The 19,029-nt window shown below is 40.4% G+C and overlaps 1 protein-coding gene across 5 annotated transcripts in view; it reads left to right on the forward strand.

Moving 5' to 3' along the window:
- Atl1 (atlastin GTPase 1) overlaps positions 1–19,029 on the forward strand; it is a 76,023-nt gene that overhangs the window by 29,741 nt on the left and 27,253 nt on the right. For all 5 annotated transcript variants that reach the window (XM_050153528.1, XM_050153529.1, XM_050153526.1 and 2 more), the window contains 3 exons: positions 12,476–12,723; positions 17,644–17,778; positions 18,394–18,498. In XM_050153528.1, coding sequence (XP_050009485.1) covers positions 12,476–12,723; positions 17,644–17,778; positions 18,394–18,498 — 488 coding nt within the window. The remainder of the gene's footprint in view (positions 1–12,475; positions 12,724–17,643; positions 17,779–18,393; positions 18,499–19,029) is intronic.

Here is a 19,029-nt window from a genome sequence, read left to right on the forward strand (position 1 = left end):
CCTGTAGCTGGATTTTTCTTTGGATTGCCAACACAAAAAAAAACAAAACAACAACAACAAAAACCGCATGGAGACTTATTAATTATGAAAGCTCGGTCTATAGTTTAGTCTTGTTTCTAACTAGTTTTTCCAACTTAACTCTTTTCTGTTCATCTATGTCCTACCATGTGGCCTGTGACTTTTACCTCTCCTCCAAGTGCATGTCTTGCTTCCTCTGTGCCAGGCTGACAGCTCTGGCTTTCTCTTTCCCAGGGTGCCCTCTGTCCAGAAGCCCCACTTATACTTCCTGCCCAGCTATTGGCCGTTCATCTTTTTATTAAACCAATCACAGTGACACATCTTCACTCAGTGTAAAGGAATACTCCACAACACATTCCATTTAGCAGAGACTTTCTCAGTGCATAGTTCATTATCTTTTATTTACTAGCTAGTTTTGAACGTTTTCATCTTTAAGATAGCTGAATGACATTGATAATTTGTCAATTCTCCCTTCTTTACTGTTGTTTTACTTATATACTTTCACACTCTTAGGTATTTATAAATTTGATACTACCACATCTTCTTGATGAATTCAGCCTTTATTTTTATATAGTAGGCCTCTAGTGTAATATTTTTGACTCAATCTTTTTTGTTTGATGCTAACATAAAAGTTTCATATTTCTTGTGCTGGTTTCATTTGTGAATCTACCAAGTGCCACCTATAGAATGAGTCATCTTGTCTACCTGAATAGTGACGACCTCTTGGATGTGGATGCTGTTGGTGAACTTATCTCTGCTCAGTTTTTCCTGAGGACCTGAAGGCTGAGGGACGGGTCATCCTGTACCCTTCGTATGGCTGCTACCTTCTCAATGTCGCTGGTTCTGTTGATCACCAGGGCCTTTCTTCACTCTGTCTTCCAGCTGCCCTCCGTGTCTTTCTTAACAAGATCTAAACTAGACCTCAGTTAAGAAACACTGAGTGACATAGTTCTAGTCTGTGTTTCTAGTCTCTTAGCACAGAGAGGAGCTGAAAACGGTGGAGAGATGTGAGCAGGACAGACAGTACTGCAAAGAGTACCCATTCTCCTCAGAATAGCTCCCTCAGAGGTGATCAGAGGACCAGAGAACCATTCTATGGAAAGCAAGTGCTTCTAAAACCGGCCCAGAGTGTCTCTAAGTCCGTGTGTATTTGCTTGTTTTCTTTGACAGAAAATTTACTTTCCATCTGCTCTTTGGCTTAAATATGTGAGTATATTTTCTTATTAGTTTTTTTCTATAATGTGATCTCAAGTGACTGTATACTTCACATAAATACCTGTGTCACAGTTTATGTACAGTGTCCTGCAATTAGACCTTTGGGTTATTTCTGATTTGTCACCACGTAATGACATTGTTATGACTATAAATACTGTTCATGGCTCTGATGATTTCCTTAGAATACAGTCCAGGAAATGAAATTGTTGGGGGCAAAAATTATGTATATTTTTAGTTTTTTATTAATTCCAGCACCAAGTGGTGCGGGACAATTGTTTATATTCTGTCAATTATATTTTAAATAAATGCTGATTGGCCAGTAGCCAGGCAGGAAGTATAGGTGGGACAACCAGACAGGAAGTAGAAGCAGGTCAATGAGAACAGGAAAATGCTGGAAAGAAGGAAGCCCATTCCTCTACAGTGTGGCCTAGCCACAGAAGAAGCAAGATGTGACTGCCTCGCTGAAAAAGGTACTGAGCCATGTGGCTAACATAAACAAGAATAATGGGCTAATATAAGTTATAAGAGTTAATAAGAAGCTTGAGCTACCAGGGCAATTAGTTTATAATTAATGTAGACCTCTGTGTGATTTCTTTGGAACTTAATGATTATGGAAACCAGGCAAGACAAAAAACGCAGTTGTATAATGTGTATATATGTGTGTGCGAGCACACACATAAACATACACACACATATATTTACCAGAAAGTTTTGTCTTTTTTCTTTCTTTTTTTTTTCTTTTTTGTTTTGTTTTGTTTGATTTTTGAGATAGGGTTTCTCTGTGTAATAGCCCAGGCTGTCCTGGAACTCACTCTGTAGACCAGACTGGCTTCAAAGGTTTATTTCTTTTTAATTAATGTGTCTTTGCTTGGAACACTGAAATTTTCCTTGTATCTCTATCAGGAATTTGAATTTCATTTTGCATTAGTTTCTTACTTTTTCTGCTGAGGTCTGCATACACACAGTGCTCTTAGCATGAAGTCACGGACAAGCAAATACATAGCTATTTATCGTCACTGACATATTTTGGATGATTTATGGAATTTTGTTTCCAAATAAATAAAAATCCTGCTAAGTGGTTTCCTTACTCTTTCCAAGGCTCCGAGGTTGCAGGAACCCCGTTCCTCAGTGCGTTAGCAGCAGCAGAACTCCCTAAACGTCTACGCAGTGGCACTTTGAGATACATCTCATGCGTGATCTCTTTCTAGCCACAGCTCTACTCTTGCTCTGAGATTCGTCTTCATAAATTGATTTTGTTCAGTCTCTGCAGCTCCTCAGGCTCTTCTGTGTAAACTCTGTTACTTTGGAGTCATTCTCAGCTTTTATCAGACAGAGGGTCCTTCAGTAGAAATTCAAGTTCTATCATTAGACTTTACAGAAAAGTAACAGTTCTTTACCTTTTTGTTGCCAAGATACAGTTTCCTAGGCAGCATGATTTCCTCTAAAATATCTCCAGCACACTCATAGCTCGCTTTCTCTCTTGGTTTAATATCTGCCAAAGAGATAGAATATTGTTTTTTTCTAAGTTTATATTAAGAAAGTTAGTAACACATTCTGATAGCATTTCTATTGTAGAATAATGATTATTTCCTTTGGTTATTCTAATTTTTTTAAATTTCCCTTTCTGCATATCAAAATTTAATAACTGAGCACCAGCTTCTAGTGACTTAGAAGTAGCACATAAGATTAGAATATCTCTGTGCAGAATACAAAATCCAGTAAGTGAAAAGTTGAAAGAGTATGTTGTTTCTTTGTCCGTTTTCTGTTGCCATGACAGAAAACCTGAGACTGGGTGATCTTTTTGAAGAAAAGAGATTTCTTGTGATCCACTGTCTTGAGATGAATAAGCACATGATCAGATAGCCGTGTCCAGCGAGCGCCTGGCGTGTCATAACAAGACAGAAAGCTGAAGGGCAAGGGCACTGTGCAGAGACAGCACATCAGGGGCAGCTTCACTTCCTTTCCTATTTTTTATATATTTTATCAAATCCCATTCCCTTCCCTCCGTTTCTCCCCTTATCTATCCCCACCCCTTTCCCTCTTCACTTCATGTGCACTGTTCTTCCACCCACCAAGTCCATTCAGTGTGCCTGCACGTGTATGGGGAAAGAACCATCTGTTGGAATGTGGGTGGCCTGTCAGAGCCCACATCCCTCCCAGCAGCCGTAAGTTGTCCATAGTTCCTCAGCTAGGGATGGGACTGCCTGAGCCCCTCCCCACCCATGCTGGATCTCGCTGACTCATTCTTGTGCAGGTCTTGCACGTGCAGCCATAGCTACCGTGAGTTGTGTGCAAGGACCCTGTTATGCCCGGCAAATACTGTTTGTGTCAGTGACCAGAAATAGATGTTTTGCTGCATCTACTCTTAGAATCCTCCTTGCCTCTCTTCGCTAATAATACTTTAGCCTTAGGCCAGGGAAGTGTTCTACAGATGTCCCATTGAGAGCTGAGAACTCCAGAATATCTTGTTCTCTGAATAGTGAACAGTTGTGGTCTCTATATTAATTACCATCTGCTGCAGGAAGAAGTTTCTCTGAGGAGTGTTGAGAGATGCACTAATCTTTGGGTTTAAAGTTAAGAACTTAGGGAACAGTTTATTACTTTGTACATTTAACAGGAGAATAGTGAGTTCTCCCCTAAGACCATGAACTAGCCAGCCACAGGTTTGGTCTGGTCACTAGTACCAGGTCTTTTCTGAGGGGGCATTGCATTTGATCAGAAAAGCGGCTGGTCACTCCCAGAACGTTCATCATGCCACCACTGCACCAGTGAGAAAACATTGCCTGGTTGTTATGCTAGCTCCCCCAGTCCACAGCTAGCTAAGACTTTGATGACTTTGCTTCCCTGTTACTGTGCATGAACCTTCCAGCTCCATGAAAGCAGCCAGTAGGGATGAAGATTCCAGATTGGTACTGATGTGGGAGTCCCCTCTGTGTGTTGCTTGTATTGGTTAATGAATAAAGAAACTGCTTTGGCCTGAAGGGCAGAACTTAGGTAGGCAGAGAAGACAGAACTAAATTCTGGGAGGAAGAAAGGAGAGTGAGAGGGAGCCACCATGGAGCCGCCAGAAACAGACACTGGGAATTTTACCTGGTAAGCCACTGCCACATGGAATACACAGATTAAGAGAAATAGGTTAAATTAAGATGTAAGAATTAACCAATAAGAAACTAGAGCTAATGGGTCAAGTAGTGATTTAATTAATACAGTTTCTGTGTGGTTATTTTGGGGCTAAGCTTGCTGGGTGGCCAGGACAAACAAGCGGCCTGGCCCTCCCTCCAACAATTGGCACCCACGTGGTCAACTAAATCCACTTAAAAACCCAAGAGAGCTTAATTTTAAACAACACACACACACACAAAATGGAGTTTAACACAGCTTCTTGCTGTTTGCTGGTGACATGCTACAGCTCCTTTAAGAAAGAGTTTCCTGACTCAGCAGCAGAAAAACTGCAGTTTTAAAATGCCGGCTTTCTGGGCTATGCTGCTAGCCTGACCTCTGGCTCTTGCAGGAGACAGAGCATTTGGATGGGGTTTGTGAGTAAAGTGTATGGCTTACTTGATGGGAATGTGGACTCACTGTGTGCCTGGAAGTGGGGCAATGCATGTGGCTCAGAGGCACAAGTGGCTCCACCATGCTGAACTGTGTAGAGTGCAGGCAGGCAAACCGGTGGTACCATATTACCCTTACTAATGGCATAACTTAAGTTTTTAAGAAACGCTTAGCATTTTAAGAAGTGCTCCTGAACAGTAAAGAATTATTACAGATTTACAATAGGACAGATTCAGACATAAATGACCTGGCAGCGGCAGCAGCACTGTTTGACAGTTCTCTCGTATTCTGATTAATCTAGTCCAGTGAGAGCAGAACTTAGCACACTCGCGTGAGAAAGACAACCATGTATTCATGAGTTTTGATGACCTTATCACTTCCTAACAGTCCCACCACCTCTCAATGGGAACCAAATTTCAGCATGTCTCAGAGGGAGCAAAGCATACTCAACCCATAGCCAGGGGTTCTCTCTCTGCTGGTGAGCCATCTGTCCAAGTCCTCCATAGTAAAGTGTTCTCCCTACCTGGCTCATGTCTCACCTGCTTCCTTTCTTTTTCTCGTTTGAGACTTTCTTTTTCTCGTTTGAATGCTGTTTGGGGAATTGATGCTGAGTTTAGTTTAAGAAAACATTTAAGAAGGCAGCTATCTGAGAAGGACGAATCTTGGTTTAGGGCGGGGCAGGGAAGAGCTCAGTGGTAGAGTTCTTGTTTAGCGCATTAAAAGCCTTGGGTTTCTTATCCAGTACTGCAAAAAGAAACAAACTGTAGCGAGCTGCGTGGTGTCACACCTGATGGAGATGTATAATCAACTCCTAAGATGGCTAAGGCCTGACCTATGCTATGATCACCCAATGGTCATCAGCTGCTTGCTTATGCGTGAACCTATGGGCAGTGCCCACCTGGCAGTTCGGGGTTGGCAGCCCATGCCTACTTAAGGACTGGGAGAGGTTTGCCTGGAGAGAGAGGTCAAAGAGGAAAAGAGAGAGAGGAAGGAAAGAGGAGAGAGAGGAAGGAGAGAGGAAGAAGAGAGAGGAGATAAATTGCTGTGAATAAAGTCCTGGAATAAACTGCAGTGAGAAGAGCTCTGGTGGTCGCATCATCCTTGCGGGACAAGGGTGGCCGTGACAACAAAGAAGTTCAGACTTAGTTATATCATCCACTTCTGCCCTGAAAAGGCAGAGCCAGGATCAGTGAGCAGGAAACACGCATTGATCTCTCCTCTTCCACATTCCTAAAACCCACTGTGGTGGTTTGGAAGAAAATGAACCCAAAAGGGAGAGGTACTATTGAGAGGTGTGGCTTTGTTGGAGTCGTTGTGGCTTTTTTGGAGGAAATGTCTCTGCAGAGGCAGGCTTTGAGGTCTCATATATGCTCAAGATACTGCCCGGTGTCTTAGATCACTTCCTATTGCCTGCAAGCCAAGATGTACAACACTCAGCTATCTCCAGCACCATGTCTGCCTGTCTGCCTCCACATCCCACTGTGACTATAATGGACTGAACTCTGAACTGTAAGTGAAACACCACAGTTAAATGTTTTTCTTTATAAGAGTTTTCATGGTTATGGTGTCTCTTCACAGCAACAAAAACCCTAACTAGGTCCTGAGTTCAATTCCCGGCAACCACATGGTGGCTCACAACCATCTGTAATGAGGTCTGGTGCCCTCTTCTGGCCAGCAGACATACACACAGACAGAATATTGTATACATATTTTACAATAAATATTAAAAAAAAAAAAAACCCTAACTAAAACACCCACCTTGTCTCAAATCTTCCCAGATCTCTCCTCTTCTTCCCACTGATCTGACCCCAGATAACCCTGTCAATTCTGTTTATCCATGTTCCGTCTTACCCCTCAAACATTCCAAACACTCACACATTTTTCATTTATACATTTTGTATATATTATGTTACTCTTGAGTTATTAGAATACCCTGTGGCATTTATTTCAAGTAAGTCTCCTCATTCTTTGCAATTGTAGTATATTTCATATGTAAATAAATCACTATTGATTTACCAGTTCTTCATTTGATGGTCATTTATATCGCTTCTGGTATTTTGTGTCTGTGTGACCATATATGTGGAACAAATGCCTTGAAATAGCCTTTCTAAGTTAAAGAATACATATATTTACACTTTCCATAGTTATTTGCCTAACTGCTATTTAAAATACTGTATTCATTTTACTGGTGCTTTGCAGTGACTGGCCAACCATGCCAGGAATTATCATATCCTTGATCAGATACATTAAAATTCTTATCAGTAAACTTTTCAGTTTTATTTGCATGACATTGAATATCTTTTTATATGTATAGAGTATATATCGTTTCTTGTTAGCTGCTGGTTTGTAAGCTCTGTCTGCTTTTCCTATTTTATACTTCGATCTGTGGTTTAAGTTGATTTTTGTGTATGGTGAGAAGTAGGAAGCCAGGCATGGTGGCACACTCCTTTAATCCCAGAATTTGGGAGACAGAGGCAGGCAGACCTTTATGAGTTTGGAGCCAGTCTGGTCTACACAGCAAGTTCGAGGACAGCCAGGACTACACAGAGAAACTCTGTCTCAAAAAAACAAAAGTGGGGGTAGGTGTGTAGGAATATGAGTATTCAATTGATTTGCATAATTTTTGGAAGATAATTCTTTCCTTGTTCATTGCAGTTACAGCTTTGTTATCAATTGTGTGTGTGTGTGTGTGTGTGTGTGTGTGTGTGTGTGTGAGGAATCATTAACCCCTTTTTTTTATTATCTTTTTTCTTGCCTTATCTTTTCTTTTTCTAAACCTGTAGCTCAGGTTTGCCTTAATTGGCAATCTTCTTGCCTCAGCTTCCCTAGTGCTGCTATTCTAGAAATGAACAACCACAACTGTGTTTTTTTTCCTTTTATGTAGCCTACTCCAGATTAGACTTTTCTCTGTAGCTCAGGCTAGGCTTGAGGTCTCAGTGGTTCTCTAGCCTCAGCTTCCTGGATGCTAGGATATCAGTCATGTGCCACCATACCTAGCCAATATCACCAGATCTTAATTACTATGCATTCTAAACAGCAATGGCTAATCCTCCAACTTTGTTCTCCAAGATTTCTTTGTTAGCTTTTGTTCTTTGTGTTTCTAGCTTGTTGATTTGTGTAGGAAATATTATTGAGAATTTTATTATTGCTAGAAATCCAGAAATCGAAGGTAATGTTGACTTATTTACTATGTAGTCTTTAAGTCTGGGAAATTTGTATCTGTATTTTAGTACTGTTTTGTATTTTCCCTAGAGGTCTGAAGTTCCTTTCATTAGATTACAGTTGTATGTTGGCATCATGCTGGCTGATCTGTGTCCCTCTTCCCATTCCCATAGTCTCACTGCAGTGGGCCTGGGTGTGATGTGGGATTCCCCTGTGTATTCTATGAATATGTTTTATTACCATTGGTTAATAAAACTGCTTTGCCCTATGGCAGGGTATAACAGAGCTAGGCAGAAGCCATGTAGCTGCTGAAGGAGGATACTGGAACTTAACCAGTAGGCCACAGCCTCATGGTGATACACAGATGAATAGAAATGGGTTAATTGTAAGAGATAGCTAGGAATATGCCTAAGCCATTGGTCAAGCAGTGTTGCAATTAATATAGTTTCTGTATGATTATTCGGGTCTGGGTAGGCAGAAAACCAAAGTCTAGTATCTGTTTACATGGGTGGTGGCATTTTCTCATGGCACTTGGCAAATACTGCAAATTTGAACTTTTCTCACCAATCATAGCCATTATCTATCTGATGCTCTCAGTGTACCATTTTGTGACTTTGATAAATTTATACAATCATGTTATGATACCGTGATTAGAGTATAATCTTTACATAACCATATACTTTTTCCTCTCTTTGTAGTCAGTTTCTTCTTCTACTCATCATTTGGCCACACTAATCTACTTAGTCTACTATTGACATTTCATATAAGTGGGACCATGTAGTATATTGCTGTTTAAGTGAGATTAAATCATGTTGTATGAATCAATAGTTCATTCTCTCTCACTGGTGAATAATATCCCATCCTGTGAATATACCATTTGTTTGTTCAGTTCCCAGGCAAGGAGCATCTGCGTACGTTCAATATTTTAACCAGTATATCTACAGAGCTACTGTAAACATCTCTGGATGAACTTCTTTGTTTTCATTTATCTTGGATAAATTTCTAGAAGTGGTATTTCTGGGTCTTTGGGTAAGCATATATGCAGCTCTGTGAGAAACAAACAGTTTGCAAATATGCTGTGCTATTTTGCCTTCTTACTTGGAAATTATTAGTATTCTCTTTACTTCCATTCTGGGTTTTTTTTTTTTTTTTTTTTTTTTTGAGACAGGGTTTCTTTTTTTAAGATTTATTACGAATAGTGTTCTGCCTGAATGTATTCCTTCATGCCAGAAGAGGGCGCCAGATCTCACTATAGATGTTGTGAGTCACCATGTGCTTGCTAGGAATTGAACTCGGGACCTCTGGAAGAGCAGCTGGTACTCTTAACCTCTGAGCCATCTCTCTAGCTCTTGTCAGCACTTGGGCTTTCTCTTTCTTTCTTCCTTTCTTCCTTTCTTCCTTCCTTCCTTTCTTTCTTTCTTTCTTTCTTTCTTTCTTTCTTTCTTTTTTGTTTTTGAGACGCGTTCTCTGCAGAGTCCTGGTTGTTTGGGAACTTGCTTTGTAGACCAGGCTGGCCTCGAACTTTCAGAGATCCGCCTCCCTCTGCCTCCTGAGAGCTGGGATTAAAGGGATGTGCCACCACTGTCAGCTTGGTTTTCTGTTTTCTTTAAGTGTGCAGTATTATCTTTTTATTTTGGGGATCATTATATAATTACGGTATTTTCCCTTTCTTCCCTCTAAACTGCCCTTTATACCGACTTGCTCTCTTTCAAGTTTATGGCCCCTTTTTCATTAATTATTATTCATATATGTATATAGATATATATTCCTAGCTATAACCCTCTGAGATGGTATTATGTTACTTGATTGTATCAAGACCATTTGGTATTGGGAAAGCAATTGGGTGCTCTTCCCTGGGAAGACTATTTCTTCTGCTCTCAGCATCCCTTAGTTGTCTGTAGTTCTTTGTGTAGGGTTGAGGCCTTATGAGTTTTCTTTATCCACTTTCGCGTGTCTGTTGATGTCATCCTTGTTCAGCTCATGTTTGGCTAGTCATCTTGGTGAGACTATGGTTGTCTTTTGACATTACTAAGAGACATAATCTCACAACAAACTCCATGGTCCTCAGATTCTTACAATCGTCCCTGTTTTCTTTTCCATAACATTCCCTGAGTCTTGGGTACAAGAGTGTTGTGAATAGACTCTGTAATTCTACATTTGACTGGTTCTGGTTTTCTGTAGTGGTTTCCATCTGTTACAAAGAGAATTTTTCATGAGGGAGGGGTGACAACCTACCTGTGGGTATATGGACAGATGTTTAGATTGTTGCTAGTGATTACGCTGGCTCACCTAACTTGCGCTAACTAGCAGGTATCTAATTAAACTTAAGACCCTTTCAACAATAGGGAAACCGTGACTGGTACTGGTAACCCACTACTCAGGCCACTGAAGTCACCACTCTACTTCACAGCACAATTCCTAGTTTTATCTTTTAAAGAGGTTTTACTTGTTTTTATTTTCTATGTGAGTGTTTTGCCTACCTCTGTCACATGCATGCAGTGCCTGATGCGGCCAGAAGAGGGCATACTTTTCTTACTGCATAGCCCAGGCTAGCTTCAAATTCAAGGTCCTCTTGCCCCAGCCTTGCCAGTTATTGGATTGCCACCATCTTCCACTATGCCTAGCAATACAATGCAATTTTAAATTTAATTAGCATATTGAGTATAGTATTTCTCTGCAAAGTGTTAAAATAGTTCAAACTAATACCGATTAAATGAATAAAAGAAGCTTTACATGACTTTTCTAATCTATTTCAATTAAGATAGACTGTTATTGGTGCTGGTATAGGAAAAGTTTGATTTCCCTTTTACTTCTTCCAAGTATCAATTCCTAACAGATTTAACTATCAAAAGCAAAACTCCAAAGCTCAATAAATGCAAAATTTTTTAAGATTTTCATAAGGAGTTAATAAAACATGGCAAAGTGCTAAGTACATAAGAATATTACAACAAAATTTATTATTAAACTAACAATTGCTCTACATCGGTATTAGCTTGTGAAGAGTGTAAAGACTTGTGCTTGTGCTGTAGTTTTAGATGTTGGGTGTATGTCGATCTCTGTTTTCTGTTTGTCATTTAAATGCCTCTTGTGTTTGGATGTTCTTTCTTGTCTCAGACTGGGAAAAGTTCTGCTGTAATTTCATGGCATACTCTATGCTTTAGTATTTATCTTAACTCCCTCTAGCTCATGAGTTCTTAGATTCGGTCTCTTGATTGATTTCTAGAGTTCCTAGTCATTTTGGTCATTCTTTTTTTTCTGTTTATTTTTTTAAAGTTGGGGTCTGGAGAGATGGCTCAGTGCTTAAGAGCACTTGTTGCCTTTCCAGATGTTCTGAGCTCAGTTCAGTACCCACATCAGGTGGCTCACAACTGGCCACAACTCCAGCCCCAGGGATGCAGTGCCCTCTTATGGCCCCGTGGGTAACTGCACACACATGGCATATTCACTCAGAGATACATAACGTACATATCATACACATAAATAAAAAGTAAAAATGGGAACGTCTTGTGTGGGCATGCATGTGGGGGTCTGAACACAAGTTTTGGGGGTCAGTTATCTGCTTTCTGTACCAGCATGAAGGCCTGAGTTTGATTTCCAGCAGTCATATGAAAATCAGGCGTGGTGGCTCACACCCAACAGCCCAGCACTGGGGCAGTGGCTGTAGTGGGATCCCTGGGGCTTGTTGGCCAGCCAGTCTAGTTGAATCAGTGAGCTCCAGATTCAGTGAGATATCTGTCTCAAACAGTGAAGTCAAAAGCAATTGAAGAGCCTTGATGAAGGCCTGTGATCTTCATGTGTATGCGCACTGGTGTGCATGGGCACTCTCACACACTCATGCATCTACACAAGCATCACAAGGATTCTTTGTTTACATAAGCAAGCTTATTCCTAGGGCATGGAGGAACTGCAAAATATAATCATGATATTCATCTGCTCTAACAGTTGAATACTGGCTTAGATATTTTTTTTCCTGTTTAGTAAAGAACTTTGTACCAACATTTTGAAAAGAAACTATTGATTGATTGAGTCACATGAGCAGGAAGACTAAGTCTCTGGTCTGGACTAAGTGAGGTGGTCTGGATGAAATGAAACTTGTGACCGGAAGGCACATTCCCAGTCCCGTTTGAGAGTGGAGAGGTGTTGGGACCAATTAAGTCCTGGCCTTCAGCTGGATGTTGGGATTAATTGAGCCCTGGCCTACAGCTGCTCTGAGCACGAGACCTTCAGGAGTTCCTGATGGCTGGAGAGTGGTTTCTGGTGGGTTTGGCTGGGGCGTGGCTATCTCTATATAATCTGCCTCTGAACACAATAAAGGGGGCATTCTTGGGGGATTCAAGGATGACCCGTGTTTCTGTCTCTCTGTCTGTGTGTGTTTGTGTATTTTAACCTCCAGCCCCCTTCCCCGAAGCTCGGTAACTGGGTGCCAGCGCACCGAACGCAGACACGGGGGCGCAGTGCGCGGCAGAGAGGTATCGATTTCATGGTGTTTGAGATAAGTAGCTAAAGTAACTGATATTTTGTTCAACAGGTGGCTTTTCAGAGAAGTCAAGCGAATGGAGCTCAGAAGAGGAGGAGCCAGTGAAGAAGGCAGGACCTGTCCAAGTCCTCATTGTCAAAGATGACCATTCCTTTGAGTTAGACGAGGCTGCGTTGAACCGGATTCTTCTCTCCGAATCTGTCAGAGACAAGGAGGTAGTTGCTGTGTCGGTCGCTGGAGCCTTTAGGAAAGGGAAGTCTTTCCTGATGGACTTTATGCTGCGGTACATGTACAACCAGGTAGGGAAAGGCGCCTTAAAAACATTTCCTTCCCGTGCCTCTTCCACTTCGGGTTCTTACGAGCGCTGAGTATTCCTATTTCTGTTATTATGTGTGCTCAATGTAAGGGTTGCGGTGTAGCCATTCCAACCTGGGTGCTTTGGGAGCAAACTACACAGGATTTTTCTTGGAAGCTCCTGCGCCACATTTACCTAAAGATATAACTTACTCTTTACTCTTTTAAAAATTAGCACTAGCATAATGATAGAACTATGAATTTACATGTAATATTTAAAATGTCAAGTAGATTTTACCATAAGCTTTTCTTAATAATTTCCCCACAGTGTTTATGATAACATTCTTAAAATGTGAGACAAATTTTGAGCCAGGTGGCGGCACAATCCCAGCACAAACAGAGGCAGGTGTCTCTCTGTGAATTCAAGGTCAGCCTGGACTACAGGAGCTAGTTCCGGGACAGACTCCAAAGCTACAGAAAAACTGTGTCTCGAAAAACCAAAAAAACAAAAAATCATGAAGCAAATTTTAAGGATTTTCACAATGTGCACTTAGGTGCCAACACCTCGATTCTTCCACAGACCTAATTTATCATGTGTGTCTGTGTGTACTCATTCTTTCTAGTCATTCATTTCTTAATGATATTAAAAAACTTCAAATTAGTCGGGAGGTGGTGGCGCACGCCTTTAATCCCAGCACTCAGGAGGCAGAGGCAGGAGGATCTCTGTGAGTTCAAGGCCAGCCTGGTCTACAAGAGCTTCAAAGCAACACAGAGAAACCTTGTCTCGAAAAACAAAAAAACAAACAAAAAAACTTCAAATTAAATTGCTAACATCAGTGTATTTTCTCACATGCTTCAATAGAAGTCATATATTATTCTCATAGTTTTTGTTTTTAAATAAAATCTATATGGAGAAACACAAGTACTAAATATATTTGTTTATTTTTATAAATTCATAGCCCTGTGCAGGCCAGAACTCAAAACAAAGACAACCATTCTCTCCAGGAAGTTCCTTCATAGCCTTTTCTAGTCTGCTCTCACTTTGTCCTAACCTCAGAGGCAACTTACAGTGTCTGACAAATCGTGTGATACAGACACATGACGTCTAGGGACCTTGGCTCTATCAAATGCAGAAGGATGAATGGGAATTATTACAAGGCTAGAATTTGGCAAAGGGAAACGTTCTGGCATCCCCCCACTCCCGGTGGCTTCCAATGCAAACATGGAGTTTTGAAGTAGAATCGATAAACCTCCCAAAGAACTTTTCTGAAGCACTAGACAGGCTGAGGCAGAATTCCAAGTTAAGAATTAGCCAGCCAGGTGTGGTGGCATAGACCTTCAATCCCAGTATTTGGACCACAGAGACAGATGGATCTCTGTGAATTTGAGACAAGCCTGGTCTACAAAGCAAGTTCCAGGACAGCTAGGGCTATACAGAAAAACCCTGCCTCAAAAAAGAAAAAGGAAAAGAGAAAGAAAAAAAAGGTTAGATTGCATAGAAAATTCCAGGCCAACCTGAGCCGCATGACAAAACTGTCGCAAAGGTCTTTGGACTGTGTCTTTGTAGCAGTTATCCATTTTTAGTTTGATCTTTTAGGCATGAAGTATTTTAGGAAACTTTGAAGCTAACCTCTATCTAGCGTTAGTTCAAATAAAGAACAGAAGTGCTAAGATAATTCAGGCTTTGAAAGCAAGCAGAACTCTAAACCCAAATGAGTTACGGTACTTACCATCCGTAGATGGGTTATTGGTGCACATTCTAGTCAAGTGTGATAAAGGGTGCTTGCTAGGATCCCCTTTTCTTTATCTGCACGGAGCAGAGCATTGACAAAGAGAGACAGAAGGTGATCACTGGCTGTGCTGTTCCCTGCAGAGGGCAGCAATCACTGGCCGTGTAGTCCTGTTTCTGCACTTGTGACTACCAATTGCAATTAGAATGGCGATATGTAATTTTTAATGTGACAAACTATGTTCTTTTAAGCAGGAAAAATTTTAACTTCATTTTATGCCTGAAACATAGTGTTCAATAATTAATCATTAGAGACAGTGAATGTGTGCCTGAATGCATGAAACAAGCTAAATGTTCAGTCTTCCAAAGAAGCTCTTTATGGATCTATCTCTTGTCCTTCAAAACTATTTTTCTGAGATAGAACTTTTATAATATCTTAAAAAGATCATTATCCTCGGGTAATGTTGCAGTAATGTTATTTTCCTAGTTCATAACCATCACAATTTATCCTTTGAAATATATTTTCAAAATATATTTCAATATACAAAACTATTTTTGTATGTAGCATATTTAATTTAAATATCAACATTGACTAGTTAATAGCAATTGACTCTTGCATTGTGTTAAGCACCATGGAGGATACCAAAACAAACAGATATACTAAAGCATATTATGGTTTGGATAAAGAAACAGAATCAAGATGTGTGAAAAATTAGAGCAATGCTCAGCTCTAAATGGAACACCTGTATCACACGCCTTCCTCCCAGGCTCGTGGATCATTGTGGAAGAGGGCTAGAAAGCATCTAAAAGCCAGGTAGGGCGACTACAAGGAAACTGTCTTCCAGACACAACACAGCAACCACACAGATGAACTCAGGGGTTGTGACAACACACACAAAACCTGTGCAGAGAGCTCAAGCCATTCCAAATATCAGCACGGAGAGGGGAAGTGGGCACAAAGCACCATCCTAGCCAAAGCGCTATTGACAGTTGTAAGTGTACAAGATCCGGATCAAGAGGGGAAGTAGAAGGGCCGTTCTAGACTCAGGGGAATACATTAAACAAAGAGCACACCTTCCATGGAGAGAATCTTACATTGGCAATGAAGACGTAAAAAATCATAGCACAGATGGCGCAACCCATTATTATGCTTTTTATAATGATCTAAAATTGCTCTATAGAATAAGACAGGATATAGCACACACACTCTCCTGCCAAGACTCAGCCATCACTGTGGAAGAGGAGGTGGAAAGATCGTATTATCTAGAGGCCATGGATGACTACAAAGAAACCGTTTTCTGGACACAAAAGGGGCAGTTTGCCCTTGTGAGCTAACTCACAGCTGCATAAATGCTGCATGCTTAAGCCAGACAAAATCCCAGCAGAGGCAGAATGTGGTCATGAAATCTCACCCCTAGTTGAGGAACTGTTGGTAATTGATATCTTTCAGGAGAAGGGGGGTCAGTTTTCTTTAAGGTAGGTCAGCCATGCTGCAGTGGATGGCTGTACAACCAAGAGTATATTGGCAGCCCTAACTGGATGTGTGTTTGTTTTCATGAAGACATACACACATAGTAGGGTGGGTATGGAATGGGCAGTGCATCTGGGAAGAATTGGGGAAGGGAATGGATATGATCAAGATATTATATATAAAATTTTCAAGGAATTAATAAGATATTTTTGAAGGTAAGATAGCAAAATTATATTTTATACTAGTTTTGTAGACTCAGCCTATTAGCTCTAGCTTCTTATTGGCTAACTCTTACATATTAATTTAACCCACCACGTGGCTGTGGCTTACCAGCTAGTTTCCTCCATGGCTTCTCTCTGACTCTGCCCTCCTTTCTCCCAGCATTCAGTCCAGTCCTCCCCTCCTAGCTCTGCCCTGCCCTGCCCTGCTCCACTGTAGGCTCAAAGCAGTTCTTTATTAATGGTCATCACAGCATACAGAGGGAAACCCCACATCACCCAATTTCTTCATTTATAAAGTTCTGTAGTTTAGTTTATACAAGGTTTTTAGCTCAAGGATTATATAGTAAGGTCTTCCAAAAACTAGTAACTTATCCCCTGTAATAGATATTAAAGTGAGTATAGCTACTATTACCCAAGGTTATCAGTGAAAAACTGCTAAATCTAAGTGATTCTTTGTATTTTTTTCTCACCTGATATTAGTTCTGACACAATTTTCAGTTTAGTTTTTCTTCTTTGAGCTCTCAAATCCCTCTTGTATTTGTTTCTTTCTGTCCTTCCCTCTGCCCATTTCCTGGTTCAGGCCCACAAGCATATTTTGACTTTTATAATACCTACTTTTTGGTCCTTCCTGCTATTTATCATCTTGATAGCTCTTTACCTCCTCTAGGATAATCTTCCTCTCACAGTTGTGATGGTGACTCCCTCTGCATCTTCCTGACTCCCTTTTGCTTGCAGGATAAACATCTATATTAGGCACCTTTCTGGGCCTTTGGGATCTGGCAGTCTCACCTCTCCCTGCCAGTCTCCCCCACAACCCCCATACCAAAGCGTTTGTCTGTGCCTTGTAATATTCCTCCTCCCTTCCTCACTCCCTCCCTCCTTTTCTCCTTGCTCTCTTCCATCTTTCTTACCTTTGTTCTTTTGTTGGCTTCTTATTTCCTTGAATATCTTCTCTAGGTTGTTCCCAGCCTTCTTACCTCTTCAAGAATTAGTTGTTCCAGAGAGATAGTTTAGAGGTTTAAGAGTACTTACTGCTCTTCCAGAGGACCAGAATTCAATTCCCAACACCATGTCTGGCAGTCTACAACCTCCTGTAAGTCTAGCAAGAGGGCATCCAGCACCCTCTTCTGGCCTGCACCGGCACCTGCACACATGTGTCTACTCACACCAGACACACATGCACGTGAATGAATAAACATATGAATCAGTTATTCTATTTCTCATGTTATGTTTCCATTATGACATATAGATATATACTATATACACGTATATGTATAAATTGTAATGATGTTAGCCACTAACATAAACCATAACAGATGGTTGCTCATCTGTAATTACTTTTGAATGGATAAAGTGACTGTATCAATGTAATAGATGTTCACATATTTTTCCTTTTAATTTGAATTATGGAAAAAGAAGCATCAAAAAAGAAGCCTCAGAAAGGATAAAGGAAAAACCATACATGCTCATCCAATTCTAATCATAGACCTTATTAAATTTATAGGAATCCGTTGATTGGGTTGGAGATTACAATGAACCGTTGACTGGATTTTCATGGCGAGGTGGATCTGAACGAGAAACCACAGGAATTCAGATATGGAGTGAAGTTTTCCTTATCAATAAACTTGATGGTAAAAAGGTATGATACATTTTAAGTAAAATTAAGTTTTTAATTTCGATAGTAACTTTGAAAAAAAATTTTTTTTAAAACTTCGGTCCATTTAACATAATGCTACAGGGCCAAAATGGTGTCTAATTGAATGATCCTGTCAAAGTAGTCAGTGATCCCGGGAGACAAAAACTATAATGGGCTGAGTGGTGGTGGTGGCACACACCTTTAATCCCAGCACTTGGGAGGCAGAGGTAGGCGGATCTCTGTGAGTTCGAGGCCAAGCCTGGTCTACAAAGCAAGTTCCAGGACAGGCTCCAAAGCTACAGAGAAACCCTGTCTCAAAAAAACCAAAAATAAGTTAATTAATTAATTAAATTAAAATAATGGATACAGAATAGGAGATAGCAAGCTGATATTTTTACATTATCTCAATGCTATGTTTTTATTCTAGGTTATCAGAAAAAATTACAAATGACTGCACCCAGCAGCTATTAATTTTTTCTGTGACATTCATAGCAGGTGTAAGAGGTTAAGTATTCATTGATAATAGATTCCTTTAGTTCTTCTGGTGTTAATATCATAGTAGCCCTGGTACCCTGGATGTTGTGTACAGTATCAGTAATGTACTCTGTTCGCCTGTAGGTTGCAGTGTTACTGATGGATACTCAGGGAACCTTTGACAGTCAGTCCACTTTGAGAGACTCGGCCACAGTGTTCGCCCTTAGCACAATGATCAGCTCAATACAGGTATGGAGTAAAGCAAATCTATTTGTGGATGTTTCTTAACTAGAATTCATGAATAGTGCCTATACATACATACATACATACATACATACATACATACATACATACATACTACATGCTCTTTGTATGAAGAGCATGGCAAATCATACATGTTGCTCAGTTAACACCCCATGAATACTTATTGTTACTGTAATTACTGATCAGTTTCTAAGTTGGCTGCTGTACTCCAAAATAGCTTTATTATTGTCCCTTTTTATGTTAAAGCTTACAGTATGTTAAAATATATTAAATTTTATAGTGAGCCAGTCCAGGCTGTGATCATATGCAGATGGAGTAATGGAGCTAGTGAGCAGACAGACAGACATACAATCTATGTGGTCAGCATCGCCCAGACAGGTACAAAGGAAGAGGGAGGGTGAACTGAATTTTTAAATAAATGAATTTAAAATAAAAGTTATAGTTATAATCCATGATTGATGCTTTTAAAAATCTACTTCTTAGGGCTGGAGAGATGGCTCAGAGGTTAAGAGCCCT

The sequence above is a fragment of the Alexandromys fortis genome, unplaced genomic scaffold (assembly GCF_014885135.2).
Source record: "Alexandromys fortis isolate MF-2015 unplaced genomic scaffold, M_Fortis_MF-2015_v1.1 scaffold_82, whole genome shotgun sequence".
Taxonomy (NCBI): Eukaryota; Metazoa; Chordata; class Mammalia; order Rodentia; family Cricetidae; genus Alexandromys; species Alexandromys fortis.